The sequence below is a fragment of the Sinocyclocheilus rhinocerous genome, unplaced genomic scaffold (genome assembly GCF_001515625.1).
Source record: "Sinocyclocheilus rhinocerous isolate Xijiao unplaced genomic scaffold, SAMN03320098_v1.1 scaffold113, whole genome shotgun sequence".
Classification (NCBI taxonomy): domain Eukaryota; kingdom Metazoa; phylum Chordata; class Actinopteri; order Cypriniformes; family Cyprinidae; genus Sinocyclocheilus; species Sinocyclocheilus rhinocerous.
Window position 1 is genome coordinate 2,957,349 of NW_015646846.1, and position 16,651 is coordinate 2,973,999.

General features: G+C 38.1%; 1 protein-coding gene across 2 annotated transcripts in view; it reads left to right on the forward strand.

Moving 5' to 3' along the window:
* The window catches only part of LOC107708172 (metabotropic glutamate receptor 4-like), a 127,721-nt gene that overhangs the window by 98,715 nt on the left and 12,355 nt on the right, over positions 1–16,651 (forward strand). For both annotated transcript variants that reach the window (XM_016512342.1, XM_016512343.1), the window contains exons 7-8: positions 3,748–3,884; positions 4,741–5,676. In XM_016512342.1, coding sequence (XP_016367828.1) covers positions 3,748–3,884; positions 4,741–5,676 — 1,073 coding nt within the window. The remainder of the gene's footprint in view (positions 1–3,747; positions 3,885–4,740; positions 5,677–16,651) is intronic.

A 16,651-nucleotide genomic window follows, 5' to 3' on the forward strand; every position in this document is an offset into this window, starting at 1 on the left:
TAATGGGTTTTAATGTTTATGTCTCGTCGCTCCGGCCGGACACGGCATCACAGTATGGTGAGGGGCGTAACATTTCCGTCACACGCTTGAGAAATTCAGCCAGTCACAACGCACTAGATAGCTGGCCAATCAGAGCACACCTCGCTTTTCAGAACGATGAGCTTTGTAAAAATCGATGCGTTTTAGAAAGGCGGGGCATAGAGGAGAAACAATAATATACAGTATGTGGAAAATAATGTGTTTTTTTAACCTTAAATCGCATAAACACATTTCATTACACCAAATACACAAAATAATGTTCTGTTTTAGCAACGTCATATGACCCCTTTAATTCATGCTTCACAACCTAGATATTTTGCCAGTGAATTGGCCAATGCCACCAAAATAAAAAGTGTTTTTGTCATCATGTAAGCTACACTGGAAAAAATGTTTAGATGGTTTTTTTCACCATGGAAAAATTTGTTATATTCAAATTTCATTTAATTTAATTTAGTGTAATATGCTCATTTAATTTTGTTATATGCAATTTCATTTCATATTTGATATATGCAAAAAAAATTGTTGACACCTATTTCTATACTATACAAGAATGTCAGTTTTTGTCTGTGTTATCACACTGAGCATTTTAGATACATATTTCAACAATTTATAAAAATATACTGGAAAATGTCAATACTGTAGTACACATATACTGTACATACATTTTTGTAGAAATGTGTTCATGTTCATGTAAACTGAAAATTCACCATTGCTTATTCATTTTTGCACACTCTATTGTCTTCCCCTTACACCACCACACATTCTTACATATCTTTCTATTGCTCTTCCACAACAAGCAACTGTGAATTTTCAGTTTACATGTAACACATTTCTACAGATAAATGTACTATACAAATACAAATGTATTTATACTGTACAGTACTGCAGTAGCTGCTGCAGTTTAATGTTGTGATGTTCCTCCTTGTTTAAAAATGGTAGTGATGGACAAGCTCCATATAAATGCTTCTAAACCTGATTGACAGGGCAAGATTGTGATTCCTTTTTCATTAAAATGCCAAGTAGGGTTGCAAAGGGGCTGAAAAAATCTGTTACATTTCCGGAAATTTACAGAAAAGTTTCCAACTTTTTGCAATCCAATGGCAAGCCATACGCCAACATTCGCAGACATTACAAAAAAAATTCCCTGTCTGATATTTATGGAATATACACGCATGTCTGACAATTTGTGATAACTGAATGGATCATTTTGCATGTAATGGCTCACACGATGAAAGAATGTTTCGAAATTGTAAAGAGGTTGACAATTTCACTGAAAATCAACTCATCAGTTTTGATCAACAATGTGCAAACCGTAGACAGTTGTACTTACTCTTTTGCACGCATGTGGCAAAACACATGCAATTTGCTTAAATCAATAAGAAATTCAAATCTGATGTGAACGAGAAACGAATTGGTCAGACATCTGAACTTTATGAATGTTTTAGCAACATGCTGTTGCTGGGGTGTTTGAGGCGGTTGCTAGGGCATTGCTATGTACTGTACTGTACTGTACTGTTGGTTGGTTACTAGGTGGTTCCTAAGGTGTTTGGGGTGATTTCTTACTAGCTCAAGGGAAAATAGCCCACCCAGTCAATAAGTGTGACTTAAGTCCCACATTCAGTCTAAGTCTTTGGGATTTTTGACACCTGATTTATTGTTTTTGAGGTGAAAATCTTTGATTTGTGTGATTAGAAACATAATAGCACACTGCTCCTCAACACTCCACAATATTTGAGCCATCACTCATGTCCATAGCACAAATGTGTAGGACAAGTCGTGCACTGACATTTAGTATTTAGGCTAGGGATGCACCGATACCAATACTGGTGATACTCGTTAAAATGCCCCGATACCAAACGCCGATACCACACAGCATGTGATAAGTGCCATATTCAGACAAAGAAACACCGACAACAGGCAGCAGAATGGAGTTATTAGAGATTAAAGATGTCTACGAAGTATATGTATGCAATGAATATAAAACATTCAGTATTAATGCCTGTATAGCTGATGTGAGCGTGTGTCTGCATTATATGAGTGGCTTTGGAAAATAAATCGCTGCACGTTTCAGGTGAAAAAAACGCGACTTCTATTTATGAAAATATCACAGTTAGGAGATTTATAGCGAGTGGTTCCCTGCATTTTTACAGCAAATCGCGTGATTACAGTACTAAGCCGGAGCAGCTCTAATGCTATTAAATTAAAGATGATGTAGAGAGAAAAAAAATTAACAGTGAAAGTAACAAAAACTTGTAAAATACATTTTAATGGGCATAATTAAGTGTGAAAATAACAGAAGGATATACAGTCAAACCAAAAATTATTCAGAGACCAGATATAATTTTTTATATTTTTTTACTAGTGGGTATAGGACACTATAGTTCAAATGAAGTTAACCAACTAACATTATACATACTCTTTTGGTTTCTGTACCCAATATTTAAAAAATTTACAAATGCAATGAAAATATTGGTATCGGTACTCGGTATCGGCAAGTACCAAAAATAAAAGTATCGTATCGGGCGAGTACTGGAAAAAGTGGTATCGGTGCATCCCTAATTTAGGCTCAAGTTTGAGCTCCGCTGATAATACATTCACACTGTATGGTAAGGTCATATGCCTGAGTGAGTCAGTAACTGAGTGCTTACTTGGGGAATCTCAATCACTTCATATGTGCACCCTCTTGATTTGATGAATATTTTGTCCTTATAAAATTCTCATAATCCTTTACATCTGTCTGCATTATATGGTAAACTGCACCGCCACTAAGCATGTCTGTAAAAAAAATCTTAATTCCTTAATCCAGAGCGGTTGACTCATCAGAGTTTGAAATAAACCTCTCGCAGCTTCCAAGCCTGCACAAAGAAGAATGGATATTCATCAACAGAAATCCACTATTGCTGATAATCACCCGTAGAATTCAGTGAGAATTTCATGTGGATTGTGCCTCAGAATAGTTATAACCCAAACACAAGTAGTGAAAACACAATTTCTTGTGCTATTGTTTGGGTAGACTCGGTTGTGCAGGGTCCAGGGAATTAAGTTGGACACAGTCAGATGCTTGGAATACAGATAGCTTAACCAAAATTTTAAAGCCTGAGACAGCAAGGTTTTCCACAGAATAAGGCACCTAATCTAAAATACATCATGGGATGCAGCACCATTGTTATCCTGTCCACTTCGCCTGCCTCCTTCCATAAGCTATTGCTCTCGCAAAATAGAAATTGCACTCAGTGTACTCGAGGTTAGATATCTGCAAAGGGAATTCCGACTTGTTTGTACGGAGCTATATATATATGCCCATGCATTTTATACTAAGCAGTGGTAATGCAGTTTTTTTTTAGGTTTTAGGTTTTTCAGGTTTAAATGAGGTTCTTTTTTCTCCTTTAGATACAATGCTTATAGTTATATTACAAATAAGTGGTTTTGAAAAGCTCATTTTTATTTACTATAGCGTAGATATAGCATTAGGTAACCTCTAAAGCAATACATTTAGCAAAATTTCTATTAAATTTACTGCTAGCACATTTAGTCCAGCATAACATATTGCAGTTTCCAGTTCACCATCAATCTTAGGTGACTTTCGTTCACAGATTTTGGATGCTGACCTGGATATGTCCGTGCATGAGCGGTTGCTCATTACTGTGAAGCTATATGGTGTAACACTTTTTGCATCCTTTAATCAGATTTCTCTGCTCACATCTTCAGGCATTGCTGGCAATCCGGTGCAGTTCAATGAGAATGGAGATGCCCCAGGCCGTTACGATATCTACCAGTACCAGATTAAGAACAAAACAGCAGAATACAAGACCATCGGCCACTGGACTGACCAACTTTACCTAAATGTAAGTATATTTGGGATCACAAAAAAAAGAAAGGAAAAAAAATTGTGTCTTGTTTATTCACCTTCATACCATTCCAAACCTGTATTTTGTTATTATTTTTGTCCAACACAAAAATAATAGTCAAATAATCTTTATACGTTATTCCCAACAACAGTAAACAGTGACTATATCTTTAAAGCTCCAAAATTAAAAAAATGCACTATAAAAGTGTGTGTGTGTGTGTGTGTGTGTGAATTGTAAGTCTTCTGAATTGCTTTGTGTGACAGACCAAAATTAATGTCATTATAATCTGAAGTTCGAGGCCAGAATTTAAAACTAGCATGTCACATTGTACACAAGTGAGAACCAGTAACGATTTACCATATGTGATGTTAGTACTAGTATTATTAGTATAATAAAAACTTAATTTTGATCTTTTCCTCAAGCATATTTCTTTAGATTATTGCACATAAGTCAAATAGACCACTTTTTTTTTTGGAGCTTTACAGTTTCTGATCACTTTTTTTTATTTTTTATTTTATAACAAGAGCTGCACAATAATTTATCAAAAAAAAAAAAAAAACCTTCTCTAGTGTTCCACAGAAAAACAAGCAGCATATGGGTTTGGAGCGATGTGAGAGTGAGCAAACAATGACAGAGTTTTCACTTTTTGGTGAACTTGACGCACACATCGCTTATGAAAATGGATTGAAGTATAGCCTTGAGGAAAACTGCTTAAAATTGCTCCTTTGAGATACCCAAGATTTAATTTAATGAGTCAATGGATGAGGAAATGAAAACACTCATTTGAGATGTTAAACATTGTTTCATCTTTAGCCGAGATAAATGGTAAATACTGTTTGTTTTTGCGATTCAGATGCGGGCGATGCAGTGGCCAGGTGGAGGGAAGCAGGTGCCGACTTCCATCTGCAGTCAGCCCTGCAAACCTGGATGGCGTAAGAAGATCGTTAAGGGCATTTCCTGCTGCTGGCACTGCGAGCGCTGCGATGGTTACCAGTATCAGCACGACCTCTACACCTGCAAGATGTGCCGCTTTGATTTAAGACCTAACAAGAATCACACAGGCTGCCAGCCCATTCCGATTGTGAAGCTGGAGTGGAGCTCACCCTGGGCAGTCATACCGGTCCTCATCGCTATTCTCGGCATCATGGCCACTCTTTTTGTTGTGGTCACCTTCATTCGGTACAATGACACGCCGATTGTTAAGGCATCCGGACGTGAGCTCAGCTACGTCCTGCTTACGGGAATCTTTTTGTGTTACGCCACCACCTTCCTGATGATCTCGACCCCAGATGTAGGGATCTGTTCACTGAGGCGAATTTTCCTCGGGCTCGGAATGAGCATCAGCTATGCGGCGCTGCTCACCAAAACCAATCGGATTTATCGGATTTTCGAGCAGGGAAAAATGACAGTGAGCGCGCCACGCTTTATCAGTCCGGCTTCGCAGTTGGTAATTACCTTCAGCTTGATTTCCGTTCAGCTCCTAGGGGTGTGCATCTGGTTCGCAGTGGACCCTTCCCAAGCTCTCATTGACTATGAGGACCAGCGCACGGCAGATCCCGAGATGGCGTGTGGAGTCCTAAAGTGTGACATATCAGACTTGTCGCTCATCTGCCTCCTGGGATACAGCATGTTGCTGATGGTGACGTGCACGGTGTACGCCATCAAGACGCGTGGGGTCCCCGAGACCTTCAACGAGGCCAAGCCCATCGGCTTCACCATGTACACCACTTGCATCATCTGGCTCGCTTTCATCCCCATTTTCTTCGGGACATCGCAGTCAACGGAAAAGGTAAGAGCCGATGAGTGAGCGCAATTCCTCAAGACCTTGCAAATCAAACGTTTTAAAGTAATGACAGCATTTACTGCCACAGCTTCCGACAAATCATGCCATTCAGCGTGGTCCATTTTCAGCAATATACAGACCAGCGGGAACAAATTGACTATGTTCATTTGGGCTTCACATCAAGCAGAGCGGTAAAACAATTTATTTCAAAGAGAAAGTGAGAATCATGAGGTGCGCTACAGCGAAGAACTCACATGGTTTCCTTCGAATATTGAAAAAGACATGTGCGGCTGGGAAAACAAAGGCACTCTTTTTTGCCCATCCAGCACTGTGCTCTCAAAGATAAAAGAGGCTTTGAAAATAGCAAGGAGATTGAGCATCAGCTTTTTGTAGATGATGTAATCAATTGACAAGCACCAACTGACTTAGAATACCGAGCAAAAAGGCTCTTCATTTTGAGGCCGAATTACATATGCAACTACCCTGGCATTGGCTGCATTACTCATTTCAATTAGAAAACCTGGGACCTTCTGTTTCTGAAGCTTAAGATAAGGGCTTTCTCCTTTTTCAATTTGAGTTTTATTTAATTGGTGTCTCCCTTAGCAAAGCCTTGAACAAGCAATTTCAGCAATTTGAGTATTGTTATACTTGTTGGTAGGGAGCCATTACTGCTTTAAACTCAGTTTCCCACTGTGCCTTTTTATCCGCTGTTTGAATTACTCATTCAGATATAAGATGGTATGTACTGACTTATGTAATTGCATGTTGCCTTAGACTATGTTCTGCCTACACCAATCCCTAAGAAACAAATAACTATATTTCTGCTGATCAGAGAAAATCATAACAACGGTAACTATAACCCTGCTCTTTATAACCCCCCCCCCACCCCCCAACCACCAAAAGGTTTTAATGTGAATTTACAGTATTTTTGGCCAACTAGCTGACGTCCTTTCACAGTCATTTTTACAGTAATTTTTCAGTGCAATTTCCTATGAGCAGTCTTTCACCAATTTAGCAATTAGTGGTGAACATTTGAGTGATCGCATTGCAATCTGTCTCATTTGTATCTTGGAATAGTCTTTTCACGATTGGATAGTTATATGATGAGTAAAAAAGCATGAAGGAATGAAGTTGTGAAATTAAAAATGTGTCTGGTTCCGTTGAGCACTTGAATGAATGGCATCCTTTTATGTCAGAAGATATTAATTTGGTGTGCTGTTGAAATTACTTAAATGTTTTTGGACCTTTCAAATCGTAATGTTATGGTTTACATTTTAAAGCAAATGAGCAAATACTCTACTACAGACCTGATCTAGAGGCTACTCCAGTATTGTACTGGCCATTTAGTTTCCCACCATGCACTGCAGCATGAATAAATTAAACGGTAAAAAAAATTTTATTACAGTTTGCTGGTTTATTTTGTTTTTGTTGCAGTAGAACAACAAGTGATGTTGTTTAAATGCAACACAATATGATAAAGTAATGTAGTTACCAAAGAAAATTACAGTATATAATCAGGGCTTGATGTTAATTCTGCTCTGTACATCACAGGACTGACCAAACAGTTTTAGCAATTAGTTTTGCACAGAAAATAAAGCATGCATCATATGACAAAATCCCACCACTGTGTGCACAACAAACAGTGTTTTCAGAGGGGAATTAACATATGAAAACAAGAGCACCTCACAATCATCCAGGCTGGCAAGCACAATAAAGCCTGGCCAGTCAGAGATGACATGCCTCACTTCCTCCTAGCCTGTGATTTACCTTATCTCTCTGCCTGTGCACTTGTCACACGATTTCTGCCAGACACCTCATCAGCATGCCGGCTCCATCAGTTGTTTGTCATCTTATGTCAAAGTGAATAATGAATGTCTTTGGAGGCTTTCTGGAGCATTTGAATGTGGGCAGCTGGTCTAGTCCCTGCTGAATTTGATCAGCCTGTCAAATGATTAATCGGGAGGTCATCTTATTGTGGTTTAACCAAAAGATTTTCAAATGAGCTAGTCTGGCAGGTAGGCCTCATTGTGGTCTAAGGGCTTTAGCATGCTTCCTTCCTGGATTTTAGAAGGATCCAGATGGATTTTTGATTGCTTTGTTGAGTAAACTTGAATGCATGCCCAAAATCTGACCATTGATAAAAACCTGTCTGTCTAAAATAAAACAGTTTAGTTAAAAAGAGAAGCACAATCATTTTCTGCATCTTAAAAATTAAAGTGTGGATTATAATAGATAAAAAGCAATCAAATGAATGCAATTAAGCAGCTTTTTCATCCTTAATATATTAAGTGCTGGCAAAAAGTGTACACTCTCATTTTTCCATGAATTTTTTTTCTTTCTGTTTTAATTTGTCCATTCAAATTTTCAGTTTTAATGGTTAAATCGTGTTAATAATCAAAAGTAGGTGTAATTAATTGAAATAATGAAACTTATAAACGGTTTATTATATTATTGGAGTATGTTTTACAAGAAAATATTATTTCAGGCTTTCTGCTTTAAAATTTCACATTTAATTCAATGTGTTTTTTGCTGATTCTTTATAATTATATGTATTTATTATAAATATTATAAATATAATTACTTACATATTTACATAAAGAGTCCTATTAATTTTTATTTTTTCCAAAATAATGTGTTTTACAAATTAATTAATTAATTAACAAAATTAAATAAAAATAAGCTGTTCCTTTGACTTTTCACCTATGCATATATATAATATCTCCATGATATATTTCAAACCCTCCTCTCTACAAATGGCAGGTTTTTGGCACAACTTATCAGGAGATAATGTGGGCATGACATTTTTGTATTTATTTATTTGTCAGGGACGATAAACATACATTTTTCACATTCAAAACTTCACATTGATGTAAATGTGCCAGATTATATGAAGATGCATTGTTTTCAGCTGATGTCCCTGTACAAGTTGATATTACAGATCATACTGTGCAGTGAAACGTTGTAAGCAAAACTTCCAAACCCTTCTTTCTGATTCTAGATGTTATCACAACCTCTCTCATGTTGGTTTTGAGGACGCTTGATAATATCTTAAGTCAAGCATTTCACCGTACATGGACTGCTATTTGTATGCATCTCTGCCCTCCAAAACTGGAAGCTATCATTACAGTGCCATCATGTCATTAGGGTTCACTTGCAGGGGCTTTCCTCCTTTGTGCTGCTGACAGAGTAATCACTGTCTCTTTCTGAGTGAGGTCAACATCTCTTATTTTCATACAGGTGTGTGTCAACGATGTGACAGATGTAGTAGCGGGGGGCCCTGACCTCTGTTAAATGTCAGTTTCTTTGACATTTCCCTTATTGAACTCCTTCAGTCTGCCATTCATTTGTTAAATGAGCACCTTGTGAAGACAGATGCATGAGTGCATTTTTTCTGAAATATAAAAAAAATAGCTTCTCATAGATAGAATTTAATGCATGTATTTACAGCGTAAGCCTGGTACACTCTGCAATGAAATAAAATAAAGGGAAATTTATCGTACTATTGAAATGATGTGAAGAATAATAAAACATTTACTTTATATTGTGCTGCTGGCCAAAGCTCAACGCATAAGCATAAGTACTTTTTTTTCTACTAAACTGTGAAACATGGCTCAGTCAAACAGGTAGTCCTGCTCCCAAACTCATGTGATTGGTTGAGCTAGAGGTTCATCAGATGGGCAACTCAATCAAGCAGAGGATTATTTTGAAAGCATCACCAAGCAACAGTGTTTACATCCTTCTGTAAATCAACCTACAAATGGTTTACTTAGTCATCTCTTGGCATTAACATGGGATAAGAGACAGCCTCTTAAAGGAATAGCTCACAAAAAATTTAAATTTGCTGAAAATTTACTCCATCCAAGATGGCGATAAGTGTTTTTTTTTTATCTAAACAGATTTGGAGAAATTTAGCATTACATCACTTGCTCAGCAATGGATCTTCTGCAGTGAATGAGTGCCGTCAGAATGAAAGTCCAAGCAGCTGATAAAAGCATCGCAGTAATCCACAAGTAATCCACACGACTCCAGTCCATCAATTTACATCTTGTGAAGTGAAAATATGTGTGTTTGTAATAAACAAATCCATCATTAAGATGTTTTAACTTCTCCAAATCTGTTCTGATGAAGTAGAAAACTAGCAATCTACATCTTGGATGGCGTGAGGGTGAGTATATCTTCAGCAAATTGGGTGAATTATTCCTTTAACAAAATGGCATATAGATTTAATTCATTACAACATTCAGGGATAACCTGGATCCGTGCAAACTTTCAGTGAAGTCCAAAGTTTTCATGTGGAACATTCCAATTTTCACTCCATCAAGCCTTGCTTTGATTGGACAAGATATTGTAAAACTGAAACCTATTGTTTGTTTTGGTGTGCAGCATATTCAAGGATTTTAAATGTGCATAATGGATAGTTAATTTGAATGAAGAACATTCACATCCCTTTGAACGGTGTTTTCCATAGCGCTGCTATTAAAGCGGTCATGAACTGCCTTTTTTTTATTATTTTGTGCTGTTCTCTGAGGTCCCCTTATAATGTTATCAAGATTTTTACGCCAAAAAACATAATAATTTAGAAGTAATAGGCTATTTTCTGTCCTGTTTTGTGTGGTGCAACATTACTGTCAGATCCAATATAGTCAGCACTTGTTTGTAAATGAATCGGGGGTAAAATGAAGTGGACAAATGACAAAGTTCTTACTGACGTGGTCTGGATCTTCATTAAAAATAAACTTCATCCACTTTCTTAATGTTGGGATCAGAAGGACGGTAATGCAAACTGTTTTTCCACAACTTGGCACTGCACAGCGTCTTGTCTTCAAAGCCAAGATATCTTTATCATGTTGTTTCTGCGTAGACCTGCGTTTGCCTCTCGTTATTATTTAGCTTCTACTTGTGCGAATCGGTGGGCGGGGCTAAACAGGCAGGGATGTAGAAGCAGGCGTTGATCATCTTCTGTGGAGGTTGAGTTTAACCACATTATTACATCATAAAGTGGCACATTCCACAACATGTCGTTTTGGCAGATTGGCTTCAATATAAGCTGTTTTTAGACTAACGAGAAAGTTTTGTGTTCTGAAACTTACAGGATGTTTTTGTACAACAACCTCTTATATGTCAAAAGATCAAGGGAATGTTTGATTTCTCAGTTCATGACCTCTTTAAAAAGCCTCTGATGTTGATTTAGCATTACATCACTTGCTCAGCAATGGATCTTCTGCAGTGAATGAGTGCCGTCAGAATGAAAGTCCAAGCAGCTGATAAAAGCATCGCAGTAATCCACAAGTAATCCACACGACTCCAGTCCATCAATTTACATCTTGTGAAGTGAAAATATGTGTGTTTGTAATAAACAAATCCATCATTAAGATGTTTTAACTTCTCCAAATCTGTTCTGATGAAGTAGAAAACTAGCAATCTACATCTTGGATGGCGTGAGGGTGAGTATATCTTCAGCAAATTGGGTGAATTATTCCTTTAACAAAATGGCATATAGATTTAATTCATTACAACATTCAGGGATAACCTGGATCCATGCAAACTTTCAGTGAAGTCCAAAGTTTTCATGTGGAACATTCCAATTTTCACTCCATCAAGCCTTGCTTTGATTGGACAAGATATTGTAAAACTGAAACCTATTGTTTGTTTTGGTGTGCAGCATATTCAAGGATTTTAAATGTGCATAATGGATAGTTAATTTGAATGAAGAACATTCACATCCCTTTGAACGGTGTTTTCCATAGCGCTGCTATTAAAGCGGTCATGAACTGCCTTTTTTTTATTATTTTGTGCTGTTCTCTGAGGTCCCCTTATAATGTTATCAAGATTTTTACGCCAAAAAACATAATAATTTAGAAGTAATAGGCTATTTTCTGTCCTGTTTTGTGTGGTGCAACATTACTGTCAGATCCAATATAGTCAGCACTTGTTTGTAAATGAATCGGGGGTAAAATGAAGTGGACAAATGACAAAGTTCTTACTGACGTGGTCTGGATCTTCATTAAAAATAAACTTCATCCACTTTCTTAATGTTGGGATCAGAAGGACGGTAATGCAAACTGTTTTTCCACAACTTGGCACTGCACAGCGTCTTGTCTTCAAAGCCAAGATATCTTTATCATGTTGTTTCTGCGTAGACCTGCGTTTGCCTCTCGTTATTATTTAGCTTCTACTTGTGCGAATCGGTGGGTGGGGCTAAACAGGCAGGGATGTAGAAGCAGGCGTTGATCATCTTCTGTGGAGGTTGAGTTTAACCACATTATTACATCATAAAGTGGCACATTCCACAACATGTCGTTTTGGCAGATTGGCTTCAATATAAGCTGTTTTTAGACTAACGAGAAAGTTTTGTGTTCTGAAACTTACAGGATGTTTTTGTACAACAACCTCTTATATGTCAAAAGATCAAGGGAATGTTTGATTTCTCAGTTCATGACCTCTTTAAAAAGCCTCTGATGTTGACGTAAGACCTACTTCCTTCTTAAAAAATGGCAGTTCATTTTTTTGTTCTTTATCCCAAGAGATAATTTGGCAGCAGCAGGTGAAGAAGTGGTAGAATCAGTTGTTGTGTTATTAAAGTTGATGGTGTTCGGTGTACGTTTTATCAAGTACATTTATATGTGGGAGTGCAATAACGGCAGCCTTTTTTTAACTTGTAGTTTCAATTCGAGGGCAAAAAAGTGGAACACTTTGTATGTGTTGAGACAACAGAGACAGTCTCAGAGGACTAACCCTGATTCACTGTCTAGTTCCCATCTCAGTATTTCTCACAAGCCTCATTAGATTGCAGGTGTGTTATCTGCACATACAGAGCCTGAGGCGGAGGCATTGATGAGATACCGCTATGAATCGTGTGTCATGTGCGTCATTAAATCCTCATTTGTGACTGTAATTGCAACTTCAGGTTCAGCAAAATTAGTGAGAGTTTTCGACGTATTGACAAAAGCTAATCATTTCAGGCTGGTTTAATCACTATGTATGGGCCACTCGCTTTCCTTTCAGGTGATTTGTTGGACCCCTGCAATAGATTTTCTGGTTAAATTTGGAAGTATGACTCCGCTGACTTTATTTAAGTGGCCAGGGACCGTATTTAACAATAGCTTTTGTCTGAGCCACGGCCTTGTGGTTAGACCTCCGACATATTGAGCTGTGGCAAGCGACATATCTTGATCCCATCATTTCCTGTCCTCTCTCAACTATGCTTTGAAAGAACTGTATTTTACTGAAGACAATTTGAGTGGTGCTTATACTCTCCATGACAGTAGTAGGGTGTTGTGGGTGGTTGCCAGAGTGTTGCTTTGCTATTGCTAAGGTGTTCTGATTGGTTTCTATGTGTTTGCTAGGGTATTCTATTGATTGCTATGTAATTGCTCTCTAGCCCAAGTCAAATTTAATTCTGTTTGATTTAAAACATGAAAACTAATGCAACAAGTCTTGTCTGACTGACAGGTGGCTACTTTCCATGCCTACGTACATGCATGCTCTGTAATCAGCCCTGTATGCATGAATGGTCAAATGCACTTCTTGGTTAAATTATCTTGGCAAGGTATAAATGTTAACAAAGTCAGTTTATTATAAGTGGTTGTAAACTGGCATGTGACATTTTGTGGAATCAGCCATGCAGTGTTATTTTAGTATTATTTATTAATGTTTTGAATTCGATTTTTAAAAAATATTTTATTTAATTTTATTTTTTATTATTGTATTTATTTATTTTATTGTCATTTTTGCTTTTGTTTTCTAAAATCTTCCTATTTAGCATTAATTTATTTTTTTTATTTCAGTTTTAATTTTAGCAATTTTAGTTCTTCAAATTAAACTTATTTTATTTCATTTATTTGCCAAGGCAGGATTTTTTTCATAATTTAAGTTTCTAATATTAATAATATTTTTATTTACTTTCAGCTTTATTTCAGTTTACATAAACAATTTTTAATAGTTTTCATCTTAGATGCAGCCATATAAATCCAGCACTGTCTATTATGTCATTAAAATTAATTAAATGGCATTATTGACAAAAAAAACACTCAATTTATTTCTGTTTTTTATTACTGACTGTATTTGAAAGGAATATTTAATTAACTGAGGAATACTTGAAGACTTTATTGTCACAATCTCCTTTCACCAGGCCTGTCACCACAAAGCACCACATTTCCCATAATCCTCCCTGGCCATCACCCTCACACTCAGCTCAATCTTCACACGTTTGCCATCAACCTCATCAGTTTCCCTATATAAGCAAGCACCAAACACTCATTCATTGTTTGGTCTCGTCACTACTATAGGACTGTTATATCACCCTTGCTTAAGAACTGCTTACCAACGTTGTTTCAAACAGACAGACTTAACCATCTACTCCATCTACCTTGGAGACTTACCTGTGTACAGCATGTCTTCAGCCCCAGTCTTCAGCCACGCCAGCCAGTACCTGTAAAACATAAGGGCTCTTTAATATTCAGTTAAGTTTCATGTTATACTTTGAAGTACCTACTCACCTACTTGAATCTCAGCTGTCTGGAACTGCTTGTAAATAAAGACAGTGTTATTCGCATTCCCATCGTGTCAACCTCTTCTGTTATTACTGTTATTCTGTTATATAGACCAGACCGTACCTAAAGTTGAATCCTGATGGACTCAGTGGAAGAGACCTTGTGTTCCATCTTGCAAGATGGCCAGGGCAAATGAAACCTACGTGGAGGAATTCCTGCAATGGCCCTGTCCCAAATCACACCCTAAACCTTTGTGGTCTTCCTCTGAGTCCACATTTTTGTGACGTAATGCCGCTTTGCAATTCCTGCCAATACACCAATGTCTTCAGCCATCAGGCCTGCCACCAGATCCATCTTGAGGTGGAAAAGACTAGCATCCAACGTGGTGGATCCACCGCTGATGTCAGCGTGAGCAGCAAGCATCCCAAGGCCTGCGCTCTCAAACCCACCAAGTCCACTCCAGTGTCAGCTCCAGCCCCAGAATCCGATCATTTCCTCTACTTCCATCACGGGTCTGCTTCAGCCCCAGAATTCAGTAATGAGTCTGTTCTAGTCTCAGAGTTCTGGATCGAGCCCATTCTGGGTACGGAATCTTCATCAGAGCCCGCTCGTACTTATGAATTAACTCTTATGATGGCTCCAGCCCCCGAGCACAGCCCAGTGATGGCTCTAGTCCCTGAGCACAGTCCAGTGCCCGCTCACATCCAGCAAGCTCAGCCTAGTGCCCTCTCTCATCCCCGAGCTCAGCCCAGTGCCTGCTCTCGTCCTCGAGCTCAGCCCATCGCCCGCTCTACCGCCAGAATCCTCATCTAACATAGCCATCATGCCAGAACCCAACCAGATACTTCCAAGCCTAGAGGATGCAGAGACCCCTCTACCAATATTTATATATTTAAATATTTATATTAAATATATGTAAATATTAATGTTAAGATTTTTATTATTAAATTAAGACTTTATACATCTTAATATGACTCTAATAGTGGGTAGGAAAATATGTTTTCAACTTAATACAAACTAAATATTTTCAGCTATTGTTTTATTCACTACTTTTGGCTTTTGTGTAATGGCAATTCTATCATGAGAACTCTCTGAAGATTTTAGGCATGGTAATGGATATGACAATGTTAATGTATTTGGTCTTGGCGGAATAGATCTGCTACGCTGCTGCTGCTGTTGGTTATTGCTGTATTTGTAGATTATTTCTGCTGCTGCTGCAAGCAAGTACAGGAACTTGCAACTGCCAATACATAAGCCGATATGATGCTGTGAGTATTGCTTAAGAGAATGCTAATCAGCCATTTAAATGTAAAGCAACAAGCTCATTGGCTGCGTATGTGACATGAACCAATCAGCTTGTGACAAGTCGTTTAATGCTAAGAATATCATCAGTTTACGTTAAGGACCCATCAGTCTGCGCCATCTAGACTTTCATGACAGAACGTGGTATTTATTTAATTATGTAAACAACCTAGTTGAGACAACTGAAATATTGGTGCTGTGACTAACTAATAAGGGCCTGTTTTTAAAGATATTGCACTGTATTTCATATATATTTCAATGGCACACTTCTTTAGGATTGCCTAGTGGCCAGTCCTGGGTGGTAGCCATCTGTGTCTTCTTCGAGAAGAGCCCCAGCACAGCTGATGTGGTCCTAACCCTTCCTGTCAACTTGTGCTGAGACTGCTTTCCAGTCAGTCCCTCTGTATGGAGATCACAGCAGTGAGTCACACTTAATCACAGCACACAGAGGAGCCAGATCCGAGGTCACGTCCACCAGAGCCAAAACACACAGCAGCGTTCTAAAGCAACAGCAGGGGGTTTTCAGCAGTGCCATGGAGTGGCTGGAGCCATTAGTGCTGGTGTGTGTGTGTGTGTGTGTGTGTGTGTGTGTCTGTGTTTGTATGGCACTGAAAACATATCACAAACAGAGTCGCTCCAAGTGGTTGGTTAAAAATAATCATGAATGCCATCTCATTGTTTAGGTAAAAATGCCTTACACCATGTCCCACACGGGCACGATGCGACAAAGTGTCCAGCGATGATAGCAATCACTTGCATGTTAATCCGAGATTCTGTGCTAACTAGCCAAGACAAATGACACAACAGTTTTATCAGTCGCTTGGTTTCACTTTCTGTGGCATCGTGCCGAATAATCATTCTCACAGATGCTGGTCATGTGCAGTGGATGGAGTCCAAAAACCTGAGAATGAAAACTGTTTTAATTATTATATTTATTTCATATATATATATACAGTATCTCACAGAAGTGAGTACACCCCTCACATTTTTGTAAATATTTTATTATATCTTTTCATGTGACAACACTGAAGAAATGACACTTTGCTACAATGTAAAGTAGTGAGTGTACAGCTTGTATAACAGTGTAAATTTGCTGTCCCCTCAAAATAACTCAACACACAGCCATTAATATCTAAACCGCTGGCCACAAAAGTGAGCACACCCCTAAGTGAAAATGTCCAAACTGG